General features: G+C 43.7%; 3 protein-coding genes across 4 annotated transcripts; 1 reads left to right on the top strand and 2 right to left on the bottom strand.

Moving 5' to 3' along the window:
• The first annotated feature begins 1998 nt into the window (after window positions 1-1998).
• Window positions 1999-15003, top strand: LOC127004710 (WSC domain-containing protein 1-like). Its single transcript, XM_050872802.1, has 6 exons — window positions 1999-2407; window positions 2762-2898; window positions 2998-3157; window positions 3547-3635; window positions 3990-4143; window positions 14814-15003. Exons 2-6 carry the CDS (start codon window positions 2793-2795, stop codon window positions 15001-15003), a joined length of 699 nt encoding a protein of 232 aa, XP_050728759.1. The 5' UTR covers window positions 1999-2407; window positions 2762-2792.
• Window positions 5191-8307, bottom strand: LOC127004614 (uncharacterized). Its single transcript, XM_050872629.1, has 6 exons — window positions 8155-8307; window positions 7660-7801; window positions 7448-7556; window positions 6885-7069; window positions 5988-6084; window positions 5191-5723 (listed from the first exon to the last, which is right to left on the bottom strand). Exons 1-6 carry the CDS (start codon window positions 8189-8191, stop codon window positions 5589-5591), a joined length of 705 nt encoding a protein of 234 aa, XP_050728586.1. The 5' UTR covers window positions 8192-8307; the 3' UTR covers window positions 5191-5588.
• A 460-nt stretch (window positions 15004-15463) lies between the features above and the next one.
• LOC127004613 (uncharacterized) lies at window positions 15464-21864 on the bottom strand. Of its 2 annotated transcripts, XM_050872628.1 has the most exons (6): window positions 21717-21851; window positions 18511-18652; window positions 18303-18411; window positions 17158-17348; window positions 16259-16355; window positions 15464-15996 (listed from the first exon to the last, which is right to left on the bottom strand). In XM_050872628.1, the coding sequence occupies exons 1-6, from the start codon at window positions 21754-21756 to the stop codon at window positions 15862-15864; spliced, it is 714 nt and encodes a 237-aa protein (XP_050728585.1). In that variant the 5' UTR covers window positions 21757-21851; the 3' UTR covers window positions 15464-15861. The 2 variants fall into 2 exon arrangements, with proteins under 2 accessions (XP_050728585.1, XP_050728584.1); XM_050872627.1 differs by lacking the exons at window positions 15464-15996; window positions 16259-16355; window positions 17158-17348; window positions 18303-18411; window positions 18511-18652 and adding an exon at window positions 18659-19990 and having other exon boundaries at window positions 21717-21864.
• Window positions 21865-25883: the final 4019 nt, after the last annotated feature.

The following is a 25883-nucleotide window of genomic DNA, read 5'->3' as shown; positions in this document are numbered from 1 at the left end:
TGATGGTAATTGAGTTTTAGATGAAAAGTTTGATTGGATACCGTCATTTGTTGGGATGTGGAAGATTTTAGGCAGAAATTGATAAATGCGATGTTCTGAGTACGACAATTTGAGAACGCAGCCGTTTGGTCGCTCGTTACAGTGAGGATTAATGGATTTTTTATTACCTCTAAAAGTTTATATGCGCACATGATGAAAAATAATCATAACAATAGGAAAAAAAGTACTACCATGAGAAAGATGATAGTGATGGTAATTAAAAAAAAGAGTAATAATAATAATAATAATAGGCTAATAATAGTAATAATAGAATAATAACAACAACAATACGGCGCCATCATAAAAACAACCAGCAACCATTAATAAGGAAAAAGACTCGAGGAAGGCCGCGGGATGCCTCTATATATACCTTACCTACAATAATATTCTTCCCTTTTCCTTGTGACGTAAGGCAAAACAAGGAAAAACAGAGGCGAGTGCTAAATATATATATATATTTTTTCCTGCGCTCTGTTCGTTTGCCATTTACAGAAAGATCTAGTCTAAGGTGTGTGACGCTACTACTACTACTACTACTACTACTACTACTTTCCTTCTCCCTGTACTTTTTCCTCTTCGATATATATTTTCTTCCTCCTCCCAATTTCTCCCCTTCCTTCCTTCCTTCCTTTCTTTCTCTTCATATCTCTCCCCTTTCTCTCCTCCTTAGCTCGCTTCTCTCCCTCCTTTCCCCTTTACCATTACCTTTCTTATTCCTGTCACATCTCCTCCTCCTCCTTCTCCTCCTCCTCCTACTACTACTACTACTACTACTACTATTACGGAAACATCATCAGTCATCAACAACAACAAAAACAATGGAACGTGGATATGCTTCTCACCCCCTGCTGATGCCTCTGCAGGTCCAATGATGTGTGTTATAGCGCCCCGGGGAAGATTTCTTAACCTCAGGGTGGCGGGTAGAGTGGTACTGCTCCTGCCTCTGATACTGCCGCTACTACTGTTTCTTGGGTACGATCTTTTTTGTTATTTTAGTCACCCGCCAACTCGATCCTCCACTCCCCTACCCTAGCATGCATGCACCACCTCCACCGTTGCTGTGAGCTATTTCTGGATTATTATTAACATAGATGTCAGGCTACTGTGGTGTTTTGCCATAAGATTTTGCGTTAGAGACCATAAGTTTGTGTATAAAACGGTAATTAAACCATAAGAAAACCATATTTTTTTCTCATTCAATATTTATTTGTTTCAGAACAAATGCAGAATGAAAACAGATGTATGTATAGATGTATCCATATATAATTACAGGAAAGGGAATCATATATACATATATATATATATATATATATATATATATATATATATATATATATATATATATATATATATATATATATATATATATAACACTTGAAAAGGGGAATTGGGGGGTCTTACCTACGTGGGTGAGGGCAGGAGAGCAAGTGCATGACGCTTGCGTCCGACGGACGCAAGCAGGGTGTACGAGGTACCTCCCCCCCCCCCCCCCCACCACACCCACATACTAACCGTAATAGTAACCGTTACTCAGCACGCTCACATAAATTTAAATATGACGCGTACGCTATATTTCAAATTGTTTAAAACAAACATATTAAAAAAAACATCGCAAGCGGAGAAAAAACGTAAGATTTTCAACTTACGCCGTAAGACTTGAAAATCACCGAAATTACGTAAGACACGCAAAAAACGTAAGATTTGACAGGTAATCAGACAGGATATTTGCCTACCGTCTTACTGCTAGGCTATTATACCACTGTCGTTGCTGCCAATTATGAGTTTTTTTCTATTGTGTATATTTGTACGATCATACTCTGACTACCTCCTTGTTTTCAACAATAGCAATAGAGTGCATAATATATTGTTTCATTAGTAGTAGTAGTAATTGTAAGCGCTTATTTTGCCTTCGCAGGTACTGGTTGGGCGACTTCCACAGCGATCTGAAAAGTAAGTGTTTGTTTTTGACACACACACACACACACACACACACACACACACACACACACACACACACAAACACAAAAAGAGATAAATAAATAAAATAAAAGTAAATGAATAAATAAATAATAAACAACAACAAAAAATAAGTAACAAGTTATAAAACAAAGACGATCGAATAAATTACCTGGCCTTGATGCAGAGGAAAAATATAGAATACCTCCCATGTTTCTTGCAACCATATATGCGGGCGAGAGGAACGATTCACAGCCTCCACGAATTTCCTCTCTCCGGTTTGACACAAGGATAATGCACTGAGTTTAATTCCTCGCTCAGAACAGCCGCTGCAGAGAGACTTGAGCGGCCCGTCGTGGCACCCGTGGCGAGATGACCCTCCTGGCAGCCACTGTGCAAAATACGAGACGAGGTGAGTGTGGTGGTGTGTGGCTGTGGGAGGTGTGGCTGTGGGTGGTGTGTCTGTGGGCAATGTGACTTTTTAGGGTGGATAGTTATGGGACGTCTGTACAGGGCCATATATTTGACAAGGCTTTCGAAGGGGCTGTGACCATTTCCAGGGATAGTTTGATGACCCTCGTGGTAGTTTAAACCTTCTTCTGTATCGGGAACTTCGAAAAACACACACGAGAACCCGATTAATCTTCTCTTTGGCCTTAGGAAATAGATGATCTGAGAGGTGGAAGCGTCTGAGAATACCGAACTTTGTGGTAACAGTGTTTTTAGCTACCTCCTCCGCATCGCCTTTTCCTTCTTCGTGTGGCAGGTTCGGGAAGGCCTTGCGTCGCGTGTGGCTCATGAGTTTCCCGTGCTCCGGCAACACCTGGCTCCGCTATATGCTGGAGGGGGCCACGGGCATCTTCACCAGCTCTGTGTACAAGGAGAAACCGCTTTACGAGGCAGGTAAGTTAAATGGAGGAATCCCAAGCGTAATATAATTTTCCCTTTTTTTTTGTCAGAAAGTAAGTCTGAGCATCAGGGGCGTGGTGGTGGGTTTTCCAGGGTTTCTCGGGGAGACTGAGGACGTGGGGAGTGGCAGGACGCTGATACAGAAGACTCACGGCGTTATGTTCGATTCCACCTTTCGCCACGACCTGCTGGATCGCCATGAATTCACTGACCCCGCCCGCCCCGCCATCCTGCTCCTCAGAAACCCCTCAAGGTATGCAGGGTAAGAGAGTTTTTACAGGGACTCGAACCCGTGAGTATCACTTGACGCAGTAGTACTATAAGACAATGTGCCCTACCGTATTTGATCTTGGAATTTATCTGAATCACTGCCTGGGTTTCATTTTTATCTTCTAAATTTCAATAAGAGTATATATAACTGACTGAAGCACATACTAATACCGTAATAATATTCATCTTGGTTCTCAATATTTGTGTTTAAAGAATTTTGTAACCAGCGGTACAACCTCTGCACTCAGCAGATATTTATAATATTTCTGATATTTCTAATATAGTTTATGGTTCCTACTGGCAAAAAATACACTTTGTTAATTTCAAAAACTACAACATGCAGACTACAACAATGGCTATGTCACCTGCCAGGGCCATCGTCAGCTCGTGGCACTTGCTGCACCTGAGAGGGAAGGAGAGACACACAGCCCAGGTGGACCACTCCACCTACAACACCACCAGTAAGTCCTTCTTAGTACATTGTAACAGACTTATACTGTAACTATTTCGCAACAGTTACTGGCGTTCCTCATTTTAATTGAAGGCTCAGAACGCTCCAGACCTAGATCACCCTGCAAGAATTATACTGGAAAGGACGAGTTGTTAACTAGAAACATTGCGCTCACTTTTCCTTATAATTTGTTGTTTGAGGGTTTACTCAGTAGCTGCAATATGGCATAAAAGAAAGCTCTGACATCATCTTTTCATATATTTCTCAGATATTTTCTGCCGTTGTCTCGTTTTTCTTTGTTATCTACAATATTATTTCAGTGGCCGTCAGTTTCAGCACCAAATTACTCTCTTTTCACGCAAAGGATTTCGCCTCTACGTATCGGAGGCGACTTCGCTGTGGGAGGAGATGGCCACCGACAGGCTGCTGTGGGGCGCCGGGCCCCTGCACGTGCTGCACTACGAGCACCTCCTCGCCGACCCGGCGCGGCACCTCCTGGAGTGCCTACAATTTCTCGGGTAGCTACACTTATTAGGCAAAACGTGTCTCCCTTGGGCATGTTACAAAGAAATATTATTAAGCCACACACACTCATGTAAGCAACGCTGAGAAAACTCTTGCACTTACTCCCTAAGATAAGTATCAAAGAACAAAATTTTAACGTTTACGATTCCCTTCCTTGGTTTATTGTCGAATGAAAATGTTTGCATTTCACTATCTGCAATAGATACCGAGAAGAAAATATTTATAATTCTTCGAGGGAAAGACTTTTATTCACAAACAGCATTCACATTTGTCCAAAAGACTTCATGACCTGCATGGACCCAGCCTTGGCACAATACAGCCTACAGGTCCATGCAGAGGGCCAGGGCGTAGTGGTGTGGCCTGTCACGATCCTGTCTGTCCTCAGCGTGGCGGTGGACGAGGCGAGGCTGAGCTGCGTGCTGACCCACCTGACGGGGGACTTCAAGAGCAACAGGACGCTCAGTGTGGACCCCTTCACCCCCGGCGAGAGGCGGAGGATGGACAGCGCCGTCAGGAGGGTCACCCGCCTCCAAACCCTTCTTGGTCACCCCCTCCCGCCCTACTCGCCAGAGGATTGAAGTTATAAATGTTGTTAGTGTTGACTTTGCAAAACAGAACGTAACCATCAAGACAACCAAGATGCCATTCATGGTTTCTTGTATAACATCACATGGCTGACCTGCAAATTCGTGCACACTTTAAAGATATAATGGTATGCCAGTTTTATCAAAATGCTACTTTTCAGACATGTCCATCCAGCTTGACCTTCACTTGATTCTCACAAAGTGAAAATCATAAGTGGCTGTGATATGGCAAAGGCAGCATGGAAACTATACTCGAAGGGGGTTGAAGGTTGGGCGGGGAGGAGGGGTGAAAGGGTATTGGGTTTGGAGTGTGGGACTTTGGGTCATGGCTGGGGTGGAGCGAGGCTGGGACATGTAGACGAGCGCGGCTGTGTAATTCAGCAGACCAGGTGGCTCCTTGCTCACATTTAAGGTATTGTAATCAGTTAGTCAAGGGTTTTGCATTAAGTGTCAGTGTTCATATTTTTGCAGAACATAACCTTTCTGGCTCTTTATTATGCTAATACATCCAGTATTCACCCATATCATCACGCGACTGTCTTACAAATTAGTAGATTTCTTCTCAACTGCCTTCTTAACTTAACGGTACATATCAGTAATCTCTATGCAAGTGGTGCTGTTGGCATTTCCTTCTCACAGCCGAAGTGTGCTTTACCGTCGGTGCTTGCCTGTGCTGTCGAGATCAAATAACATCAAATAACCAAGATTTAAACTTTTCTGTCGACAATGTGTTCATACTAAGTGTGCAGTTTTGATTTTGATTTTATGCTGTCCGAAATTCTGTTTTGATTTTAATCACACTTTATACTTTGTGTGGTCAATAACCTAACTAATCCTAGGCGGCGGCGACGGTGTCACTCGAGGCGGCCCCAGGCACCGTTCTTCTGGCGGCCGTCCACTTTGAGCTCCGGAGCCTTGGCCACACGTTTGCCCCAGCAGCCCTTCCTCACAGACTGGATGCTGTTGTCGGGGACCCCCGCATCTACGATCTGTAACCAAGACAGCAGCGGCCATGCCATTTCAGCTTCAATGTAGCGTGACCAGAGTGTTTTTCATGAGCTGATTGCGAGGTACTTACAATAATGAATATACAGAGAAAAAAATTAAGAACATGAAAAATTAAAAATGGTTGGTACTTGGCAAATCAAGCCCTAAGATAATCAGTACAGAAAAATCAGGAGAATGATATTATATAGCCACGCAACAGTTGGCAAGATTGCTTTGCCGTGTGTGCTATGCTAAAGTTGACTCACGGAGGGGAAGATGCCAAGGTCGAGGACCGCGCCGTTGCTGCCCGTGTCATGGTCGGTGGAATACACACACCAGTAGTAGCCGGTGTAGCCCTCACCACTGCATAGAAAGAAACGCCGTCAACAAAAAGCTCTGTTTCCTTCTATCCGTGTCGTGTCACCTTACTTCATGTATCTCCCCTACTTCCCGCTTCACCGACAGCAGTATTCTTCAAACGTTTTCTTACAGCGGCTCTGTTTGACTTTTTTTTGGTGATACTTGTTCTTAAGCATTTCGGCGCCTAAACACACACATTTGACAAGGTATTCTTAGGGGTTTTGGGCATTGCCACGAGAAGTTTTATGGCCCTGGTGGTAATCTGATCAGTCTGTTAAATCATGAACGCGAAAAAACACTCACGAGAATCCGATCACTCTCCTTTTCGGGATTTGGAAATGATGATTTTGTATAGTCTTTGACCTCTTCCTTTCCCTACATTATTTACTTCTCCTTTTCTCTCCGTATGTGATGTCAGTGTTCTCCATCCTGCCCCAGCAAATAAACTAATCTAATCTCTCCGCCTGATTCTCTGCCCTAACTCCTACTCTTCCTTAGTTGCCAGTATGATGGTTTGTGTATCAATCTGCTATACGATCGACACACGACATAAGTCCATTTAATTTTACTTTGAGTCCTCATTAAAAGTTTTCAACCTGTCTGTTCCTTAATCCATGATGCTCACATTCTAGCACCATTTTTTTTTTTTTTACAGCAAAGGAAACAGATCAAGGGAAAACAAGAAAACAATAATGAAAAAAAAGCCCGCAAACTATATGTCATAACCAAATATTTTCTCGCTATTTCTCTTTGCGCAAATGTTAGTTTCTTTTCTGGATTATCTTCAAGGGGTTCATACTCACGTGTAGATGGTCCAGGGGCTGCTTCCAGTGACGATGATGGAGGACGCCCTGCCCGCCATCTGGCCCAAGTTGGCGGCGTCGTACTCAGTGTAATACTCGACGCCCGTGAACGACGTGCCCTCATAGAACGCGATCGTGTCTGCGTTCAGCGCCGTAAAACTACCAGCGAACCGAAGGGAGGACATCTGAGAGGAAAGGGGAAAAATGATTGAGAACTGATTGATAAAAGAAGTAAAAAAAGAAAGAAAAAAAAAAAGAGAAGGAGGTGATCCATGTTAATTTAATGTATAAGTGATTTTTGTTGCTTATACTTTCCACTTTGCAGATGGGAGGTAACCAGGACTTTGAATTAAATACATACACACATATAGACAGACAGACAGATATATAGACAGATAGATAGATAAATACATAGATAGGTACACTAAATAAACAGTATCAAAGTGGGGGCGGGAAGTGGTGAAGAAAATAGAGAGGAAAAAGAGAGGAGGAAGATGATAAAAGAAAAGGAAAACGAATAAAATAATCAGCAGAGGTGACCGAGTAATCGGGGCACTCCTTACCACGTTTGAATACGCGCCGGGAAAGTTTACGGTGATGTCGATGCCGTGGACGAAGTAGACTAACCCAGCCGCTGCCACATTATAGTCGTAGTTTTCGTAGTATATCCACCTGTGTAGAGAGAACGGGACATAACGTAAAGCTCGACCCTGTGTGTGTGTGTGTGTGTGTGTGTGTGTGTTCCTCCCACTGCCCTTACTCCCCACACACGTACATGCCTGTCTGATACACGCTCTCGATGTCATTGTCGATCCCGTTGGCGTACAGGTCCGGTGCGTAGTTATCGAAGTAGACGTAGTAGCCACCGAGATTAGGACCAGAGTAACATTCGGTGTAGGAAGGCCCCGCGTTCACCCCTGCAACAGAACTGCATTATTACAAAGATCAAGATTTCATTTCTCAATTAAACAGTAACACACAAAAAATAAGACTAATAAGATGAGATTGACCCTCTCTTTAGCTCTTTACTTCGTCTTTTATAGGAGCAGCGTTTAGCGGGCTTTATTTTTCTACTTTTTTTTATCCCCTTGAGCGGCTTCCTTTTCTATAAAAAAAGCTTTATTTGTTTTTTGTAGACCACTTGACGTCAGATTCCTTATTGGCACCTAAGGAGACAGCCCAGAAAGGATTACCCCAACGAATTAAATAAAAAAATAAAATCAGAAATGCGAAAATTGTTACCCGACCAGTGACCATCCCTCATACGTACCGAGCAGGAGGAGGGGCAGAAGCAGCAGCGACTTCATGATGGCGTTGTGTTGGAGGTGGTGAGTGAGTGACCGGCGTGCGTGTCCCTGATATATACATGGCCGGGGTAGAGGGGGGTGGGTCTCCGATAGCTGTGGGAAGAAGGGACAAACAAATAGCACCGGATATTACATCGTATCGGAAATTCGTCATTGGATGAAGAGGGGGTGTGAGCCTCCTTGAAAGGGAGCTCATCGCCGTCCGAGCTCTTGATAATTTGAATAATGAAGCTTGTGTGGCTTACGTTGAATTGAAAAGAAATGCACTACATGTTTAATCTTTGGTACACTGAGGATGGGATTGTATATACTCGCTACAGGTAAACAAACAAGTCAAAATCTTTCGAGTCGTGAGAATATGCAGCTGAGTTACATCGTAAAACCCCCGTAAAGAATTTAGCCGACGTGGGTAACACTGAAATACACACATTTCTGTCTCTTTTCCTTGATATTTCCTCGTCGTATCTCGAGCCAGAGGGCAATGTTTTGTTTCCTTTTGATGCAATTAATGTAAGGAATAACATAGTTTTGAACCACGACACAGCACACAATTGTAAGTTCAGACGGAATGATATAACCCATGATATAGGAAAGTTCTATAGTTGTTTCGGTTTGCCTGTGATGGACTCAATATTGTTAATCTTTTGAGGATCCCACTGTACGACTATTTCTCAAGTCCACATGAAAACCAGGCTAAACTTCTCTGTGTACTTGAGAAACAGTCGTAGTGGGATCCCGAAACGATTAAAAATATGGACTTAAGATTCACAGGCATAATTTTTTTTCTCTTTCTAACCTGAACCTGAACCTGAACTTGATGGGCAGAGAATGTTTCCATATCTCTTCGTGCCCCCTTACAGTGACGCAAGTGGCCACCCTCTGTCTGGAGCCTTTTATTATTATTATTATTATTATTATTATTATTATTATTATTATTATTATTATTATTATTATTATTATTATCATCATCATCATCATAATGCGTGGGTGTTGCCTCCCAACCAGTTAATTTATGGGAAGAGAGTTATCATCTCTGAGATAAATCAATACTGAAGCTCGTGAAATTATAGGGTATTAACTTAAATGAGCCTTGGGCACAATGAAAGTGGGGATTTATTGCTCAGAGGGGAGAAGAAGAAGAAAAAGAAGAGAGGAGAGAAGAAGAAAAAGAAGAGAGGAGAGAAAAGAAGAATAAAGAGAGAAATATGATTGACTGATTGATTGATAGTTTATTGTTGCAGGTAAACAACAAGGGAGAAGGGAGGAAAATGCCATACCATGAAACTAAAAGATACAATGGTAGGAAGGAAAGAAGAAGAAGAAGGCGGTACCTGGACAATAAGAAAATAAAATGTGGGGACGGAGAACATTGCCCAAGCACTAGATGGGAATGAATACAGAGATAGAGTAAATACTAGTCCTTAAAGTAAAATACTGCAGAGATCACAGCTTTGTATAGCACGGCAGGTAAACACAGCGCTGGGAGACACTAACATAGTGGGCTGCTGGCGCTGCCATTGTCACAGCAGTGTCTGAGTTGGGTAGCAATGCTATCACGTGAATAATGCCTAAGTCTATTCTTAACATAGCTAAGCGTATAGTCACCTGGTAACCTGAATGTCAGTGTACTGGGTATGATGATGATGATGATGATGACGAGAGCAATGATTCGTAAAAAAAAGAGATAAAAGTCTCCAACAGCCTGGGAGCGCCGCAGCTGCCCCGCGCCGCAGCGTTGCCAGGGAGGGGAGGCGAGCGTCCCCGCTGCGCCATAGAAGCGAACATTATGAATTCGAGAATAGACAAAGGTTGAAGATCCACTCTAATGACGAGTATACAAAATATATATATTGGATGCTGATCATGATGCATTCAACTTCCGCAAATTCTCAGTGTTCATAAAAACAAAAATTGGAGACGAGGGTGGGACATTGCTGAACGAGGCTCCTTTTTTATACGCTTCAACTTCGATGGTGTGTGTGTGTGTGTGTTAGCTGAGGTCCACGGACCCCGGCCTAAGGTATTTAATTCTTGAAGGGCTTCAGTGGTCGGCAGTGTCTGTATCGGTACTGTTGCCAGGAATCCCTATCTTGACGTTTTTTGAGGCTCATTTTGTTCCTCGGTGCTCCGCTTGTTGAAAACCGTAATCGATGTTAAAGCTGATGGTAAGTATGCCTATATAGGCGCCTGAGTGTGGAACTCATTCAGTGCTACGTGCCATTACTACAACCTATTCGTGCATGATAACCGCCTATTCCTGTGTGAAGCCTCCGTAACTGATAATAATGCCTTGAACAGTAAAATTTTCAATGCAAAAGATATAAGAGATCAAAGTCATCTATGCCGCCTTCAGGGGTGACATGAGTGAGCAGCTTCTGAATGATGGAAGTGGACTCGATGGTTACAGATGATGGCCATGACAGACTACACACGCAAGGCCTTCATACACGAGCTTACCCCGTACACTGTAAAAAATATTGAGGTATACAAAGAGTTTATAAAGGGTATTTCAAGTGTCTAAAATAGCGTACCCTATCGGTGTATGAAAGAACTCTGATATACCCGTTACAATATACTCATGCTAAGGTTATAACATATGCTTCTGTTACTATGAGAACTGTAGCTGTACTCAGAAAAAAATATAAGGGCATCGTGTTATATGACTCCTACGTGTCACATACAACTCTCATGTAATGCATACGAGTAAACCGCTGCCTGAGGTTCGATGCTGACGGACGCAGAACATGAATTGAATTGAATTGAAATATTTATTGTGAGTGTTTTTTTATGTGCTTCTTGTGTTAATAATTTCATGATTCCGATAGATTTCCGAGGTCCGGGTCTGAGTGTTACTCATTGGTGGGGCTCAACAGGTCAATCAGTTATATTTTAAACACAGCAGCATAATAAGCATATATCATCTTGTGGAATTCTCAGTGTTCCTGAATCAACCAGTAAACAAACGTAAAACTCCAGCATTGTCTGTAAAATTTCCCTCCACCACAAGTTAAATAGTATTTCCAAGGGAGCATTATGAGCACGCGCGTGTCTGCGGGTTCCCATGGTATCTTATCGCACAGGCGGAGAGGCGGTGAGAGTGTGACCTGCCGCAGCCCTCCTGAGCCGAGTCACCGTTTAATAGAAGTGGTGTAGACGGCCCTTTCACCAACTACGTTTTACCCTTGCCTTTCCTGTCTTTTTTTTTTCTTTTTTTTTTTGGTATTTCGTTGGGGAAATACCCCAATGGTGGCAGGCGGTGCATGCCGCGCAACCCCCCAGACGGATGGTAGAGAGATACCCAATTCTTTAAAGGAGGACGCCCAACAACGGGGCTGAGGGTGTCGGAAGAGCCAACCTTTCCACCCCCATGGCACCGGATAGGTCTCGAACTCACGCTCTAGCATCCCGCCGAAGCGCAAGGCGGAGACTCTACCACGGGACCACGGGAGCCCCCCTACTCTCCTGTCTTTGAATTTCTGATGTTCCTGACCAGTTACATTAGTTTACATACCCATTACTTTACATATCTCAAATTTTTCCCACTAGCCTATCTTCCATCTCACACATTTGCCCATTCATTACCTCACATCTCTCAAATATATGCCCATTACCTTACATCTCAAATATCTGTCCTAACCTCGTTCAGAAGTCCACAGAAAATCTTATTAGTTTGAGATTGTGTCCGTCAGCGCTGTTAGTTTATTACTCTTCACATTCTTCCTACTCTTATGGTCTCTCTTATGAATTAGGATCACAGCTTTCATTCCAGTACACTTGGGAATCTTCTCTTCACTCTAGCTTTTCATTAAAATAACATACATTCTCCCCATATTTACCGGACTTATTGCCTTGTAATATTCATAAGAAAACCCAGCCTTATCGAGTGTTTTCCCTGTCTTTACCTATTTGAAGGGTATTTCACATGCTGCTCAATCTCATGCACGGCTATTTCATCATCTATATGTTAGTGACGCATCTATCCACCCTCGTGTGAACCTCGCTCAGCGTTTTGGGTTCATTCACACCACTTATCTCCTCTCAGACATCTCTTACTGCCTTTGTTATTTATTTCGTTCTATTCTTCTACTATTCTGCCGCTAACTACCATCTTTACTACGGTTACCCGCGCACTACCATTCTCTTCTCTCAGAAATGTGTCAACATCAATTCCTTACGTTTTGCTCTCAAATTTTCCAGTTTTCTCTCAGCGTTTCTTCTTCCCAACCGTATAATAAGTGTCTCATTAATACTTGTTTCATTTTTATTTTTACTGTTTGTTGTATTGTGCTGACTGAAAATGGATTCAAATATTCGTCGGTTTACATAAGAAAATGGATATTTATATCGTCAGTCAATGCAAGAGACCATTTAAGATTGTAAGCTCTCTAACCGAACACAAAATCCTACGAAAATTCCTTGTGTAGTGTTTGATATCAACACACACACACACAAAAAAACACTTTCCTGTTGTTATTAAAGCACCAAATTATCTCTGGCAAAATTGACGGAGCCTCTGTACCTTGTAAGGAAGTCACGTTGGTCCAGCAGGCCTGAGCAGGGCAAAGTTGTTGGTGACGGAGGGATTGGCTGTTGGCTGTGCTTTCTAACCTACTCGGTGCTTCCCGCCAACCCTACACGCACAGCATGGGCCACACGAGGCTGTTACAGCATGGCTTGCGCCTTAGCTTATACCCTCTATAAAACAAACAAAAACAAATAGCAACATCGTGTAGATTAATTTCTGGCGCAGCTTCGAGACACTCATATCGGTTGAGTCAACACAGAGACATGGCTAGGGAGAGTTGAGGGCACTATTCTAGCTATTAGGCTCTTCCTTGATTATACTGCTTATGCCGCTCATGGCCACTGTCTCCCACCCAACGCTCCTCCATGAACGCAAACTACTGTAATTAAAATGGTTCATACATAAATAGGTGCTATTTTGTTAGACTCCCTATTACACGAGGAGGGTATTTAAATCAACAACAGGAGTCATTGGGTTCGGAGGACTGACAGATGGAAGCTGTGACCGAGGAGCTTCCCAAAATGCTGGAGTGGGAGTTTTCTGATAATATTTCCCGCGCCTCTGCTCAGACAGCAACAAAACAAGTGTGGATGGCATGAGTTGCCTGCTTGTGTCTGGCCAGATGGCAACATGGCAGGCGTGGGTGGCATGAACAAGTGCTCAGGGTGTGAAGGCTGTGTGTGCTGACCTCAAGGGTAGGGTGTGATGAACTGGCAGGGCGGTAGGTGAGTGAAGCACACGACGGATTCCAGGAATTATTACCCCTGCACCAGACCAACATTCATGTAACATACAGGACCTTTTGTCCAGTGAATGTCAAGACATGATGGAAGGCTATTCAAATAAAGAATGAAGATGGTGGAAATATAAGACTACAACTAAAGCTGGAATGAAATAGATTTGTAAGGTACAAGGAAAATCAGAAGAAATGAAACATGATTAACATTCGTGGAAATCATTGAAATGCAACAAAGTTAAAAAAAGACATTTTATTGGTGAATATGAAACATCTGCACTAGATCGGGAGGTGATGAATCAAGGAGAGCACAGATACTCAGAGGTGGGCGCGGTACTGAAAAATAAGTAGTGCGGTTGCGGTGCGGTAGTACGGTACGTTTACCGGAGTAGTGCAGTTGCGGTAATGCGGTCCCATTTTGTTCTTTCCCAGTGCGGTACTGCGGTAGCGGTAGTCTGGGTGGGACATGTCATTTTTTTTTTTGGGGGGGGGGGTCGATACTGCAACTTTCCGAGGGAGGAGGGAGCAGTGGCGTAGCCTCCCTGGGAAATTTTTGGGGAATTTTTTGGGAAATGCAGGAACAGATTTTGTATGCTCTTTTTGTCATAACATTTAAACTCTGTTTTCTTCCTTCCCCTTCCCCTAACTCAACCTACCCTTCCCTTCCCTTCCTCCTTTCTTCCTTCCCCTTCCCCTAACTCAACCTTCCCTTCCCTTCCTCCTTTCTTCCTTCCCCTTCCCCTAACTCAACCTTCCCTTCCCTTCCTCCTTTCTTCCTTCCCCTTCCCCTAACTCAACCTTCCCTTCCCTTCCTGCTTTCCTCCTTCTCTTTCCCTCCCTTCCCTTCCTCCTTTCTTCCTTCCCCTTCCCCTAACTCAACCTTCCCTTCCCTTCCTCCTTTCTTCCTGCTTTCCTCCTTCTCTTTCCCTCCCTTCCCTTCCTCCTTTCTTCCTTCCCCTTCCCCTAACTCAACCTTCCCTTCCCTTCCTCCTTTCTTCCTTCCCCTGGGCATGTTACAAATAAATATTATTAAGCCACACACACTCATGTAAGTAACGCTGAGAAAACTCTTGCACTTACTCCCTAAGATAAGTATCAAAGAACAAAATTTCAATGTTTACGATTCCCTTCCTTGGTTTATTGTCGAATGAAAATGTTTGCATTTCACTATCTGCGATAGATACCGAGAAGAAAATATTTATAATTCTTGGAGGGAAAGACTTATTCACAAACAGCATTCACATTTGTCCAAAAGACTTCATGACCTGCATGGACCCAGCCTTGGCACAATACAGCCTACAGGTCCATGAAGAGGGCCAGGGCGTAGTGGTGTGGCCTGTCACGACCCTGTCTGTCCTCAGCGTGGCGGTGGACGAGGCGAGGCTGAGCTGCGTGCTGACCCACCTGACGGGGAACTTCAAGAGCAACAGGACGCTCAGTGTGGACCCCTTCACCCCCGGCGAGAGGAGGATGGACAGCGCCGTCAGGAGGGTCACCCACCTCCAAACCCTACTTGGTCACCCCCTCCCGCCCTACTCGCCAGAGGATTGAAGTTATAAATGTTGTTAGTATTCTTTGCAAAGCAGAACGTAACCATCAAGACAACCAAGATGCCATTCATGGTTTCTTGTATAACATCACATGGCTGACCTGCAAATTCGTGCACACTTTAAAGATATAATGGTATGCCAGTTTTATCAAAATGCTACTTTTCAGACATGTCCATCCAGCTTGACCTTCACTTGATTCTCACAAAGTGAAAATCATAAATGGCTGTGATATGGCAAAGGCAGCATGGAAACTATACTCGAAGGGGGTTGAAGGTTGGGCGGGGAGGAGGGGTGAAAGGGTATTGGGTTTGGAGTATGGGACTTTGGGTCATGGCTGGGGTGGAGCGAGGCTGGGACATGGAGACGAGCGCGGCTGTGTAATTCAGCAGACCAGGTGGCTCCTTGCTCACATTTAAGGTATTGTAATCAGTTAGTCAAGGGTTTTGCATTAAGTGTCAGTGTTCATATTTTTGCAGAACATAACCTTTCTGCCTCTTTATTATGCTAATACATCCAGTATTCACCCATATCATCACGCGACTGTCTTACAAATTAGTAGATTTCTTTTCAACTGCCTTCTTAACTTAACGGTACATATCAGTAATCTCTATGCAAGTGGTGCTGTTGGCATTTCCTTCTCACAGCCGAAGTGTGCTTTACCGTCGGTGCTTGCCTGTGCTGTCGAGATCAAATAACATCAAATAACGAAGATTTAAACTTTTCTGTCGACAATGTGTTCATACTAAGTGTGCAGTTTTGATTTTGATTTTATGCTGTCCAAAATTCTGTTTTGATTTTAATCACACTTTATACTTTGTGTGGTCAATAACCTAACTAATCCTAGGCGGCGGCGACGGTGTCACTCGAGGCGGCCCCAGGCACCGTTCTTCTGGCGGCCGTCCACTTTGAGCTCCGGAGCCTTGGCCACACGTTTGCCCCAGCAGCCCTTCCTCACAGACTGGATGCTGTTGTCGGGGATTCCCGCTTCTTCGATCTGTAACCAAGACAGCAGCGGCCATGCCATTTCAGCTTCAATGTAGCGTGACCAGAATGTTTTTCATGAGGTGATTGCGAGGTACTTACAATAATGAATATACAGAGAAAAAATTAAGAGCATGAAATATTAAACATGATTGGTACTTGGCAAATCAAGCCCAAAGATAATCGGTACCGAAAATCAGGAGAATGATATTATATAGCCACGCAACAGTTGGCAAGATTACTTTGCCGTGAGTGCTATGCTAAGGTTGACTCACGGAGGGGAACATGCCGACGTCCAGGACCCTGCCGTCGCTGCTCGTGTCACGTTCGGTGGCATACACACACCAGTAGTTGCCGGTGTAGTCCTCACCACTGCATGGAAGGAAACGCCGTCACCAAAAAGCTCTTTTTCCTTCTATCCGTGTCGTGTCACCTTACTTCATACATCTCCCCTACTTCCCGCTTCACCGACAGCAGTATTCTTCAAACGTTTTCTTACAGCGGCCGTTTGAATTTTTTTTTTGGTTATACGTATTCTTAAGCATTTTGGCGCCTAAACACACATTTGACAAGGTTTTCTTAGGGGTTCTGGGCATTGCCACGAGTAGTTTTATGGCCCTGGTGGTAATCTGATCATTCTCTTCAATCATGAACGCGAAAAAACACTCACGAGAATCCAATCACTCTCCTTTTCGGGATTTGGAAATGATGATTTTGTATAGTCTTTGACCTCTTCCTTTCCCTACATTATTTACTTCTCCTTTTCTCTCCGTATGTGATGTCTGTGTTCTCCATCCTGCCCCAGCAAATAAACTAATCTAATCTCTCCGCTTGATTCTCTGCCCTAACTCCTACTCTTCCTCAGTTGCCAGTATGATATTTTGTGTATCAATCTGCTATACGATCGACACATGATATAATCGAAGTCCATTTCATCTTACTTTGAGTCCTCATTAGAAGTCTTCAACCTGTCTGTTCCTTAATCCATGATGCTCACATTCTAGCACCATTTTTTTTTTTTTTACAGCAAAGGAAACAGCTCAAGGGAAAAAATGAAAACAATAATGAAAAAAAGCACGCAAACTGTACGTCATAACCAAATATTTTTTCGCTATTCCTCTTTGCGCAAATATTAGTTTATTTTCTGGATTATCTTCAAGGGGTTCATACTCACGTGTAGATGGTCCAGGGGCTTGTTCCAACGACGATGAAGGAGGACACCTTGCCCGCCACGTCGTACAAGCTTGGTTGGTCCGGGTAGTACTCAATGGAAAGCAGTTTGCCCGTGAACGACGTGCCCTCATAGAGCGTGATCGTGTCTGCGTTCAGTCGTGCATAACTACCAGCGGAGCTAAGGGAAGACGCCTGAGAGGAAGGGGTAAAAATATCTGAGAATTGATTGATAAAAGAAGTGAAAAAAAATGAGTAAGAGGTGGTCCATGTTAATTTAATGTATATGTGATTTTTGTTTCTTATACTTTCCACCTTGCAGATGTGAGGTAACCAGGACTTTGAATTAAATACATACACACATATAGACAGACAGACAAATAGATTGATAGGTAAACAGATAGATCGCCAGGTAAATAAACAGTATCAAAGTGGAGGCGGGAGGTGGGGAAGAAAATAGAGAGACGAAAGAGAAGATGAAAAAATAAGAAAAGAGAATAAAATGATCAGCAGAGGAGACCGAGTAATCGGGGCACGCCTTACCTATAGAAGGAAAGGTCACCTCAATTTGGGCTTATTTTGTTGCGCTCCGCACATAACGTTAGTATACGGTGAGCAGCAGGGGGTTGACCGCTCATGACCCGGTCAGTCTGGTCGGTCAGACCTGCCGCCGCGTGAAAGTCAAAGGAGCTCCATTAATTTGTTTTATGGGACAATTTGCTTTCAAATTTGAAAAATGATTCTCTGTATCGTGTGTGTGTGTGTGTGAGAGAGAGAGAGAGAGAGAGAGAGAGAGAGAGAGAGAGAGAGAGAGAGAGAGAGAGAGAACAGAGACAGACGGACAGATACAGACAGACAGACAAGAGAGAGACAGACCGACCGACGGTGGGGGGCAGGAAAAAAAAAAAAAAAAAAAAAAAAAGAGGAACTGAATCTGTAATGGTTCAGTTACCCATTCCTAGTATACTGATCTCTATCCCCCTCCCCCTCCTTCCCTTGTTTTTCCAAGAGGGGTCCCAGACCTCTCCATTGGTTACTTTGCTATCCTGCCGGGCATCCAGGCGACGTCTCATTGGTCCTTAGCCGCACCTCTTAGTGACGTCACATAGGATGCGCAGTAGAGAGAAGTGAGTTGACCTCGCTCCTTACCCTGTTTGCAAACTTCCCGGGAAAGTTTGCGACGATGTCGATGCCGTGGCCGAAGTAGACTAATCCAGGCTCATCCCCGTTGAAGTTGTAGTTTTCGTAGTATATCCACCTGTGTAGAGAAAACGGGACATAACGTAAAACTCGACCCTGTGTGTGTGTGTGTGTGTGTGTGTGTTCCTCCCACTGCCCCTACTCTCCACACACGTACATGCCCGTCTGATTCACGCTCTCGATGTCATTGTCGACGTATGTTTGGCTCAGGTCCCATTCGTTGCCTGCGAAGTAGTCGTAGCTGCCGCCGAGATCAGGCTCAGTGTAACAGAAGGTTTCGGAGGGCCACGTGCTCTTCCCTGGAACAGAACTGCATTATTACAAAGATCAAGATTTAATTTCTCAATTCAACTGTAACACAAAAAATAAGACACCTCTCCACCCAAAATTGACCTCTCTTTTTTCTACTCTTTACTTCGTCTTTTATAGGAGCAGCGTTTAGCGGGCTTTTTTCTAATTTTTTTTTTTTTATCCCCTTGAGCGGCTTTCTTTTCTATAAAAAAAAAAGCCTTATTTGTTTTTTTGTAGACCACTTTACGTCAGATTCCTTATTGGCACCTAAGGAGACAGTCCAGAAAGGATTACCCCAATGAATTAAATAAATAAAAAATGTATATTCAGAAATGATTGATTGATTGATAGTGGCCAGGAGGAGGACATGGAGCAGGGGTAGCAGGGCGAGCTTCCACAGCAGCGAGGCGCACAGAAACTTGAGCCAGGACAACTGAGAGGTTGGCTATTTCCTTTTGTAGGGAAAGCAGAATACTACTAGAGAGGTCAGCAGCAGAAGCGGAGACTAGTGGACCCCCAGCGGGGACTGCAGGGACAGGTGAGGACTCACTGACAGTGCCAGCAGAGGGTTGTCGAGGTCCAGAGCTTGGTAAAGGAGTTTCCCAGGCATTATGGGCAGGGGGCGGTGCGGGGCGGTAGGCTGCAGGAGGGACAGTTTGATGGGTGTAGGGGTCTGACTGCTCTCGAAGGGGGCTGAAGAAGGGGGCAGGTTTCACAGGACACGCCCTGGAGTGGGCATTATGAGGGCCACCACAATTGCAGCACCGAGGAGGAATGGAGGCACCGTCCTGGATACGTTTCCGACACTCCTCCGAAAGGTGGCGGCCAGCACAGAACCGACACCGAGGCAAGGATCTACACTTCCAGTCCTTATGACCCCAGCGACTGCAATGGTGGCAGAGGTCAGGCTCATGTCGGTAAGGAGTGACCCGCTTCCTGCCAACATCACATATCCACACTTCATCAGGAATGTCACCCTGAACTGAACCAAGTAGTTGTGGACGCGCCTCCAGTCCCACAAACCGCCTCTTCAGTGACAGAAAGCCCGGAGGAGTGACTAAGCAGTTCACCGACACATAGGTGGGCACACCGTGAACAAGAACTGTTCTTGGTGACCCTTCCAACGGGACCAGGACCTCCCTAAGAAAGCCCTGCGTCACAAGCTGGTCGTACACTGGCCCAGTATCCAGCGTGATGTAAGGAACGTTCCTACCTTCCTTGAACAGCGGGTTGGCCTCTGGGTGCTGTTGGAGGAGTCCCATGAACCACAGGTGTTTGGCAGCCGTCGAGTTCTGACCTGTGGTGAGGGGCCACAACAAACTGCGCCGTGTCTTGAGCACCTGTCCCTGTGATTGATTGATTGATAGTTTATTGTTGCAGGTAAACAACAAGGGAGAAGTGGGGATGGGCAAGTACCGTTAATTTGAGTACCGGTAGATCCGGTACCGAAAACTCAAGTACCGTTAGTACCGGTACCGGTACCGGTACGCGGAGTTTTTTTTCTTAATGACTTCTGATGAAATTCCCAAATAAATTTCCTGTAAAGAACTCTCTCTCTCTCCTCCAACTTAATATCAACTAGAGTAGAAATGCAACGTTTAGGAGCCTTCTGATTAATGTAAAATCACTTATATATAGGTTTAAGGACAGACCACCTAGTCTGGACCATGGGGTCTGTGTGGTCTGATTTTCTATGTAAATCTCTCTCTCTGAATGAAGTGAATATTTATTTTTTCGATAAAAAAATAGCATGAATAGTTATTATGGATGTACTCGATCATAGTCTAATAACAATAACAATATTTATTAGCAACCTAAAAAAGAAAAAGAATCGGACATGAAGAATTATCCAGTAACTCCAATAAATAAATCAAATAATAAAATAATGGAAACGGGAGCTGTGATGGAAACGGAAAACAGGACAAAATGGTGGGAACTTGGGGAGACGGTCAGCGGGGCAGTGACTCAGCGTCTACACACAGGGCCCATACCACATGGTATCGGTATCGGTACCGCGAAGCCTCATGATCACTTGGGCCGGGAAGCATCGATCACTCGGCACTGCGCATTGCCGCTAGTACCGGTACCGTTTGGATCTTAGTGACGCTCGGCGCTCGCCCGCCTCCATGTGGTATGGGCCCTGTGTGTAGACGATGAGTCACTGCCCCGCTGACCGTCTCCCCAAGTTCCCACCATTTTGTCCTGCTTTCCGTTTCCATCACAGCACCCGTTTCCATTATTTTCTTATTTTATTTATTTATTGGAGTTACTGGATAATTTTTATTGTTATTAGACTATGATCGAGTAGTCGAGTACCCATATCAACGAGGTATCCACTCATTGAGTGGTGATCTCTCTCTTTCTCTCTCTGAATGAAGTGAATATTTATTTTTTTGATAAAAAAATAGCATGTATAGTTATTATGGATGTACTCGATCATAGTCTAATAACAATAACAATATTTATTAGCAACCTAAAAAAAAAAATCGGACATGAAGAATTATCAATAAATCCAATAAATAAATCCGAGCAACTGGTACCGGTACCGAACAATCTGGTACCGGTACCGTACCGTTTAGCTGGTACCGTTAGTACCGATACTGGTACCGGTACCTGCCCACCCCTACTGTGCAGCAGTAACACCCGCAGCTGCTGAGACATCGATACTGTGACCCTCTTCCGGGGCAGGAGGGACGAGAGCCGCTTCTGCCGGACCGGGAGGACTCAGCTGAGGCACGGGCGGCGAGGAGGGTGACTCCGAGCGTGACTTTTTTTCCATGGTGTCGGGCGATGGCGAGGAGGTGGAAGAGGCGTCACTGGTTGTACTACCGGCGTGACTGTTGGCAGGACTCCGTGAACGGTCTTTGGGCTCATTCCCAGGAAGGGAGGAAGCACGCTCTCGCCGGAGAAGCTGCCTGGACTGAGCAAGGCGACGTTTTTTGGCTTTGTTTTTCATAACAAAGTCAGCGTGGGGGACGGGAGCGTAAACCAAGCAACCCGCGTGCGGGCAGCAGAACTGTATTCAGAAATGAGAAAATTGTTACCCGACCAGTGACCATCCCTCATACGTACCGAGGACGAGCGGCAGCAGCAGCAGCAACAGCGACTTCATGATGGCGTTGTGTTGGAGGCGGTGAGTGGGTGACCGGCGTGCTTGTCCCTGATATATACATGGCCGGGGTGGAGGGGGGTGGGGCTCCGATTGCTGTGGGAAGAGGGGACAAATGGCATCGGATATTCCGACTGTATTCATTGCATCGTATCGGAAATTCGTCATTGGATGAAGAGGGGGTGTGAGCCTCCTTGAAAGGGAGCTCATCGCCGTCCGAGCTCTTGATAATTTGAATAATGAAGCTTGTGTGGCTTACGTTGAATTGAAAAGAAATGCACAACATTTTTAACCTTTGGTACACTGAGGATGGGTACAGGTAAACAAACAAGTCAATATCTTTCGAGTCGTGAGAATATGCAGCTGAGTTACATCGTAAAACCCCCTTAAAGAATTCAGCCGACGTGGGTAACACTGAAATCCACACATTTCTGTCTCTTTTCCTTGATATTTCCTCGTCGTATCTCGAGCCAGAGGGCAATGTTTTGTTTCCCTCTGATGCAATTAATGGAAAGAATAACATAGTTTTGAAATACGACACAGCACACAATTGTAAGTTCAGACGGAATGGTATAACCCATGATATAGGAAAGTTCTGTAGTTGTTTCGGTTTGCCTGTGATGGACTCAATATTGTTAATCGTTTCGGGATCCCACTATACGACTATTTCTCAAGTCCACATGAAAACCATGCTAAACTTATGTGTACTTGGGAAACAGTCGTAATGGGATCCCGAAACGATTAAAAATATGGACTTAAGATTCACAGGATATTTTTTTTTCATTCTAACCTGAACCTGAACTTGATGGGCAGAGAATGTTTCCTTATCTCTTCGTACCCCTTACAGTGACGCAAGTGGCCACCCTGTCTGGAGCCTTTTATTATAATTTTTTTTTTTTTTACGTCGTTGCCTATTGCACCGGTAGGCATCTTCCCGGTGGGGCCTGATGGTCGGCCCAGCCCGTTCTGGCGCAGGCGAGTGTTTATAGTGGCGCCATCTTGCATTGGCTCATGCTGCCCCCCGGAACTCGTACTTGATTCGCTTGGACGGCTTCCTCTAGAGTCCGGGTTGATGGGTGGTCTTCAGGACAGCATGTGGGTAGTTTTAAGCCACTCGGCGGTGACCGAAAAATCCGAGTGGTAGCGTGAGGATTCGAACCCGCGTCGTCCATCACGCGGCGAATGTGGGTCCAGTACGCTATCACTTCGGCCACCGCCTACCCATCATCATAATGCGTGGGTGTAACCTCCCAACCAATTAATGGACATAAAGATGCATTCATGGGAAGCGAGTTATCATCTCTGAGATGAATCAATACTGATGCTCGTGAAATTACAGGGTATTAACTTAAATGAGCCTTGGGTACAATGAAAGTGGGAATTTATTGCTCAGAGGGAAGAAAAAGAAGAGAGGAGAGAAAAGAGGAATATGGTAACAGAGAAACGGATAAAAAAAGACCATAGGAAAAACAAGAGGAGGAGGAACAGAAGAAGACTAAAAATGGGAAGAGAAATTTGCCGATACCCAGCATTCGAACCCGTGCGTTGGTTCGAATCCTGTGCTGCATGGGTAATAAGCAACTTGATTTGATATTGAACGGGAATATGATTAAAAAGGCTAATCCTACATAAATGATGATGGTATGATGATAATGATGATGATGACGAGAGCAATGATTCGTAAAAAAAAAAAAAAAAAAAAAAAAAATAAATAAAAATAAATAAATAAAAAGTCTCCACCAGCCTGGGAGCGCCACAGTGTTGCCAGGGAGAAGTCCAATCAATTTAAACTGAAAATAGGCATGACCTGGACAAAATTTGAACAGAAATGAAACATATCCCATTTAACTCCATTAATACTGGTCTTTCACTAGAACAAAATCTAAAAAAATGCCTTCAATATTTCAGTTAAATGCAATGCAATGTTAGTGATGCAAGACTGGATAGGGATTACAGGGATGTACAGAAATTAGTTGAGTTTTTGGAACAAATGAATCCATTCTATGAAGACCCTCACCTGAGAAGTATAGCTACAGGTGTTGTTGCTGACAAAGGTGTTAATGTTGATGAGGCAAGAAAAGTAGGACACAGTTATTGAAAGAATGACTGGAATACAAATCACAGTTTTCATTTAATATTCGTGGAGATTATTGAAATGCAACAAAGTTAGAAAAAAAGACATTTTATTGGTGAAAATGAAACATCTACAATAGATCTGCAGGTGATGAATCAAGAAGAGCACAGATACTGCAGTACATGTGTGGCTGCTGTTGACAACCTGCTGCCTTTTCACACTTCATCCCCAACAGCATTAATGCAATCCTTGAGTGATTATCTGAATGATGACTTGGTGATGCTGAACCTCTGAATTACAGTTATCTGCAATAAAAAAAAAGAGAATTTTTATTATGTTTATCATTATAAATTATTAGAAATAAAATGTGAAAAAATACAGCTGGGGAACTACTAATTTCCTTTGTGTTGTATAAAATCTTAATAACTGTCATATCACTTTGTCACTTTTTTTCTAACAATTCATTCCTTTCAATGCTAAAACTCAATGAATATTCAAAAGTATTTTCTCTGTGAGTATCCTTAACTCTAAAGGTTTGTGAAAAGCCTATGACAAAATATGAGAGTAAAATGTAGACTAAGACAAGAAAGTTTAGATTGAGGGGGCAATAAAGGAATGAAATCAACATCCACTAACATTATAGTATGATGTGTGAATGAGGCAAGTGAACAGTATATGTAAACCCTAGTCATTAATGATTCATGAAAATGTTGAACTAATCATTTTTTTAAATTATTGAGCCTGCAATTATTTAATTTACATTTAATATTTGTTTAAGTTTCTAGCTCTCCATAATGCTTTAGACAAAGATGTATAATAAGTAAGTCAGAAGTCTCTAAGAATTATTATTAAGTGACCTAGGCCAGTACAACAATACTAATAATCTGACAAAGCTTTAAAACCAAGGGAGTCAGTAAGTAAATTGGAGGTGTATGAGTACCCTTCAAATAGCTATCACAGCCACACTAGAGCATATATTGTGCCTCACCATATCTTTTCTCTATTTCTCAAGTGGGGCATAGTTGAGTAGCTTCTCAATGAGGTCAACATGCCCCAGCAGCATTCTTCGGCAGCAGTACCGCTTTAGGCCAAGGGCGTCAAGGGCATCACTGAATACCAGCAGAAAAGGAGGAGAGGAAGTTAAATACAAAGGTATTTTATAGTGCATGCAAATAATTGGATAACTTTACACGAAAGAGTAATAATGCAAAATACACGGTTGTTAATTTTTTACTCATCTATGTAGTACAGGTAACTCTCGATTTACGCGTTTGGTTTACGCGTTTTTGAAATAACGCGGGGTCCAAAATCCCCCCCAAAATTTATTTACGCGTTTTTTCCACTTATACGCGACATTTTATGGAGTGGCCACCAGATGTCTCACGCAGCTGGACTCACATAGCGCCGCGGCCACACAGCAGAGCTCAGTTCTTCCCGCGCGCCACTTGAACAACAATACAGTACCCACGCTGCCACGCTACTCAACAATAGGGGTGGGCAGGTACCGGTACTAACGGTACTAGCTATATGGTACAGTACCGGTACCAGACTGCTCGGTACCGGTACCAACTCATGGTGTCACTCATTTCTTCCTCACACGAGTGCGGCTGAGACTGAGTGCCTGAGTGGATATCTCGGTGATATGGATATTCTCTCTCTCTCTCTCTCTCTCTCTCTCTCTCTCTCTCTCCACTGAATGAAGTGAATAAGCATATTATTCCCACCATCACTCGTAGGTTATGACAGAGAACTAGGCAAGACACAATTCACACGTTTCTGGTGACACACGCCATGCAGCTGTTTGTTGTATGGGTGTGGTTGTGTGGTTTGTAAACAATGCAAATGGCGGCCTGGCGCGAAATATCTCCTCGTACAAGACTCATGATGTACAGTTTCTGATATCATATTTACACCATTATTCTCACTAATATTAATAATTAATAATGAACACATGGATATTTTTTTCCAATATGATTTTTTATGTAGCTTGTACTGCTCCTTAGTCATACAATCAAACCACCTGTGACATCAAGATCAAGATCATACAAATGGCGCC

The sequence above is a fragment of the Eriocheir sinensis genome, chromosome 28, assembly GCF_024679095.1.
Source record: "Eriocheir sinensis breed Jianghai 21 chromosome 28, ASM2467909v1, whole genome shotgun sequence".
In the NCBI taxonomy this organism is placed as follows: Eukaryota; Metazoa; Arthropoda; class Malacostraca; order Decapoda; family Varunidae; genus Eriocheir; species Eriocheir sinensis.
This window is presented reverse-complemented; position numbering and strand designations above follow the sequence as displayed.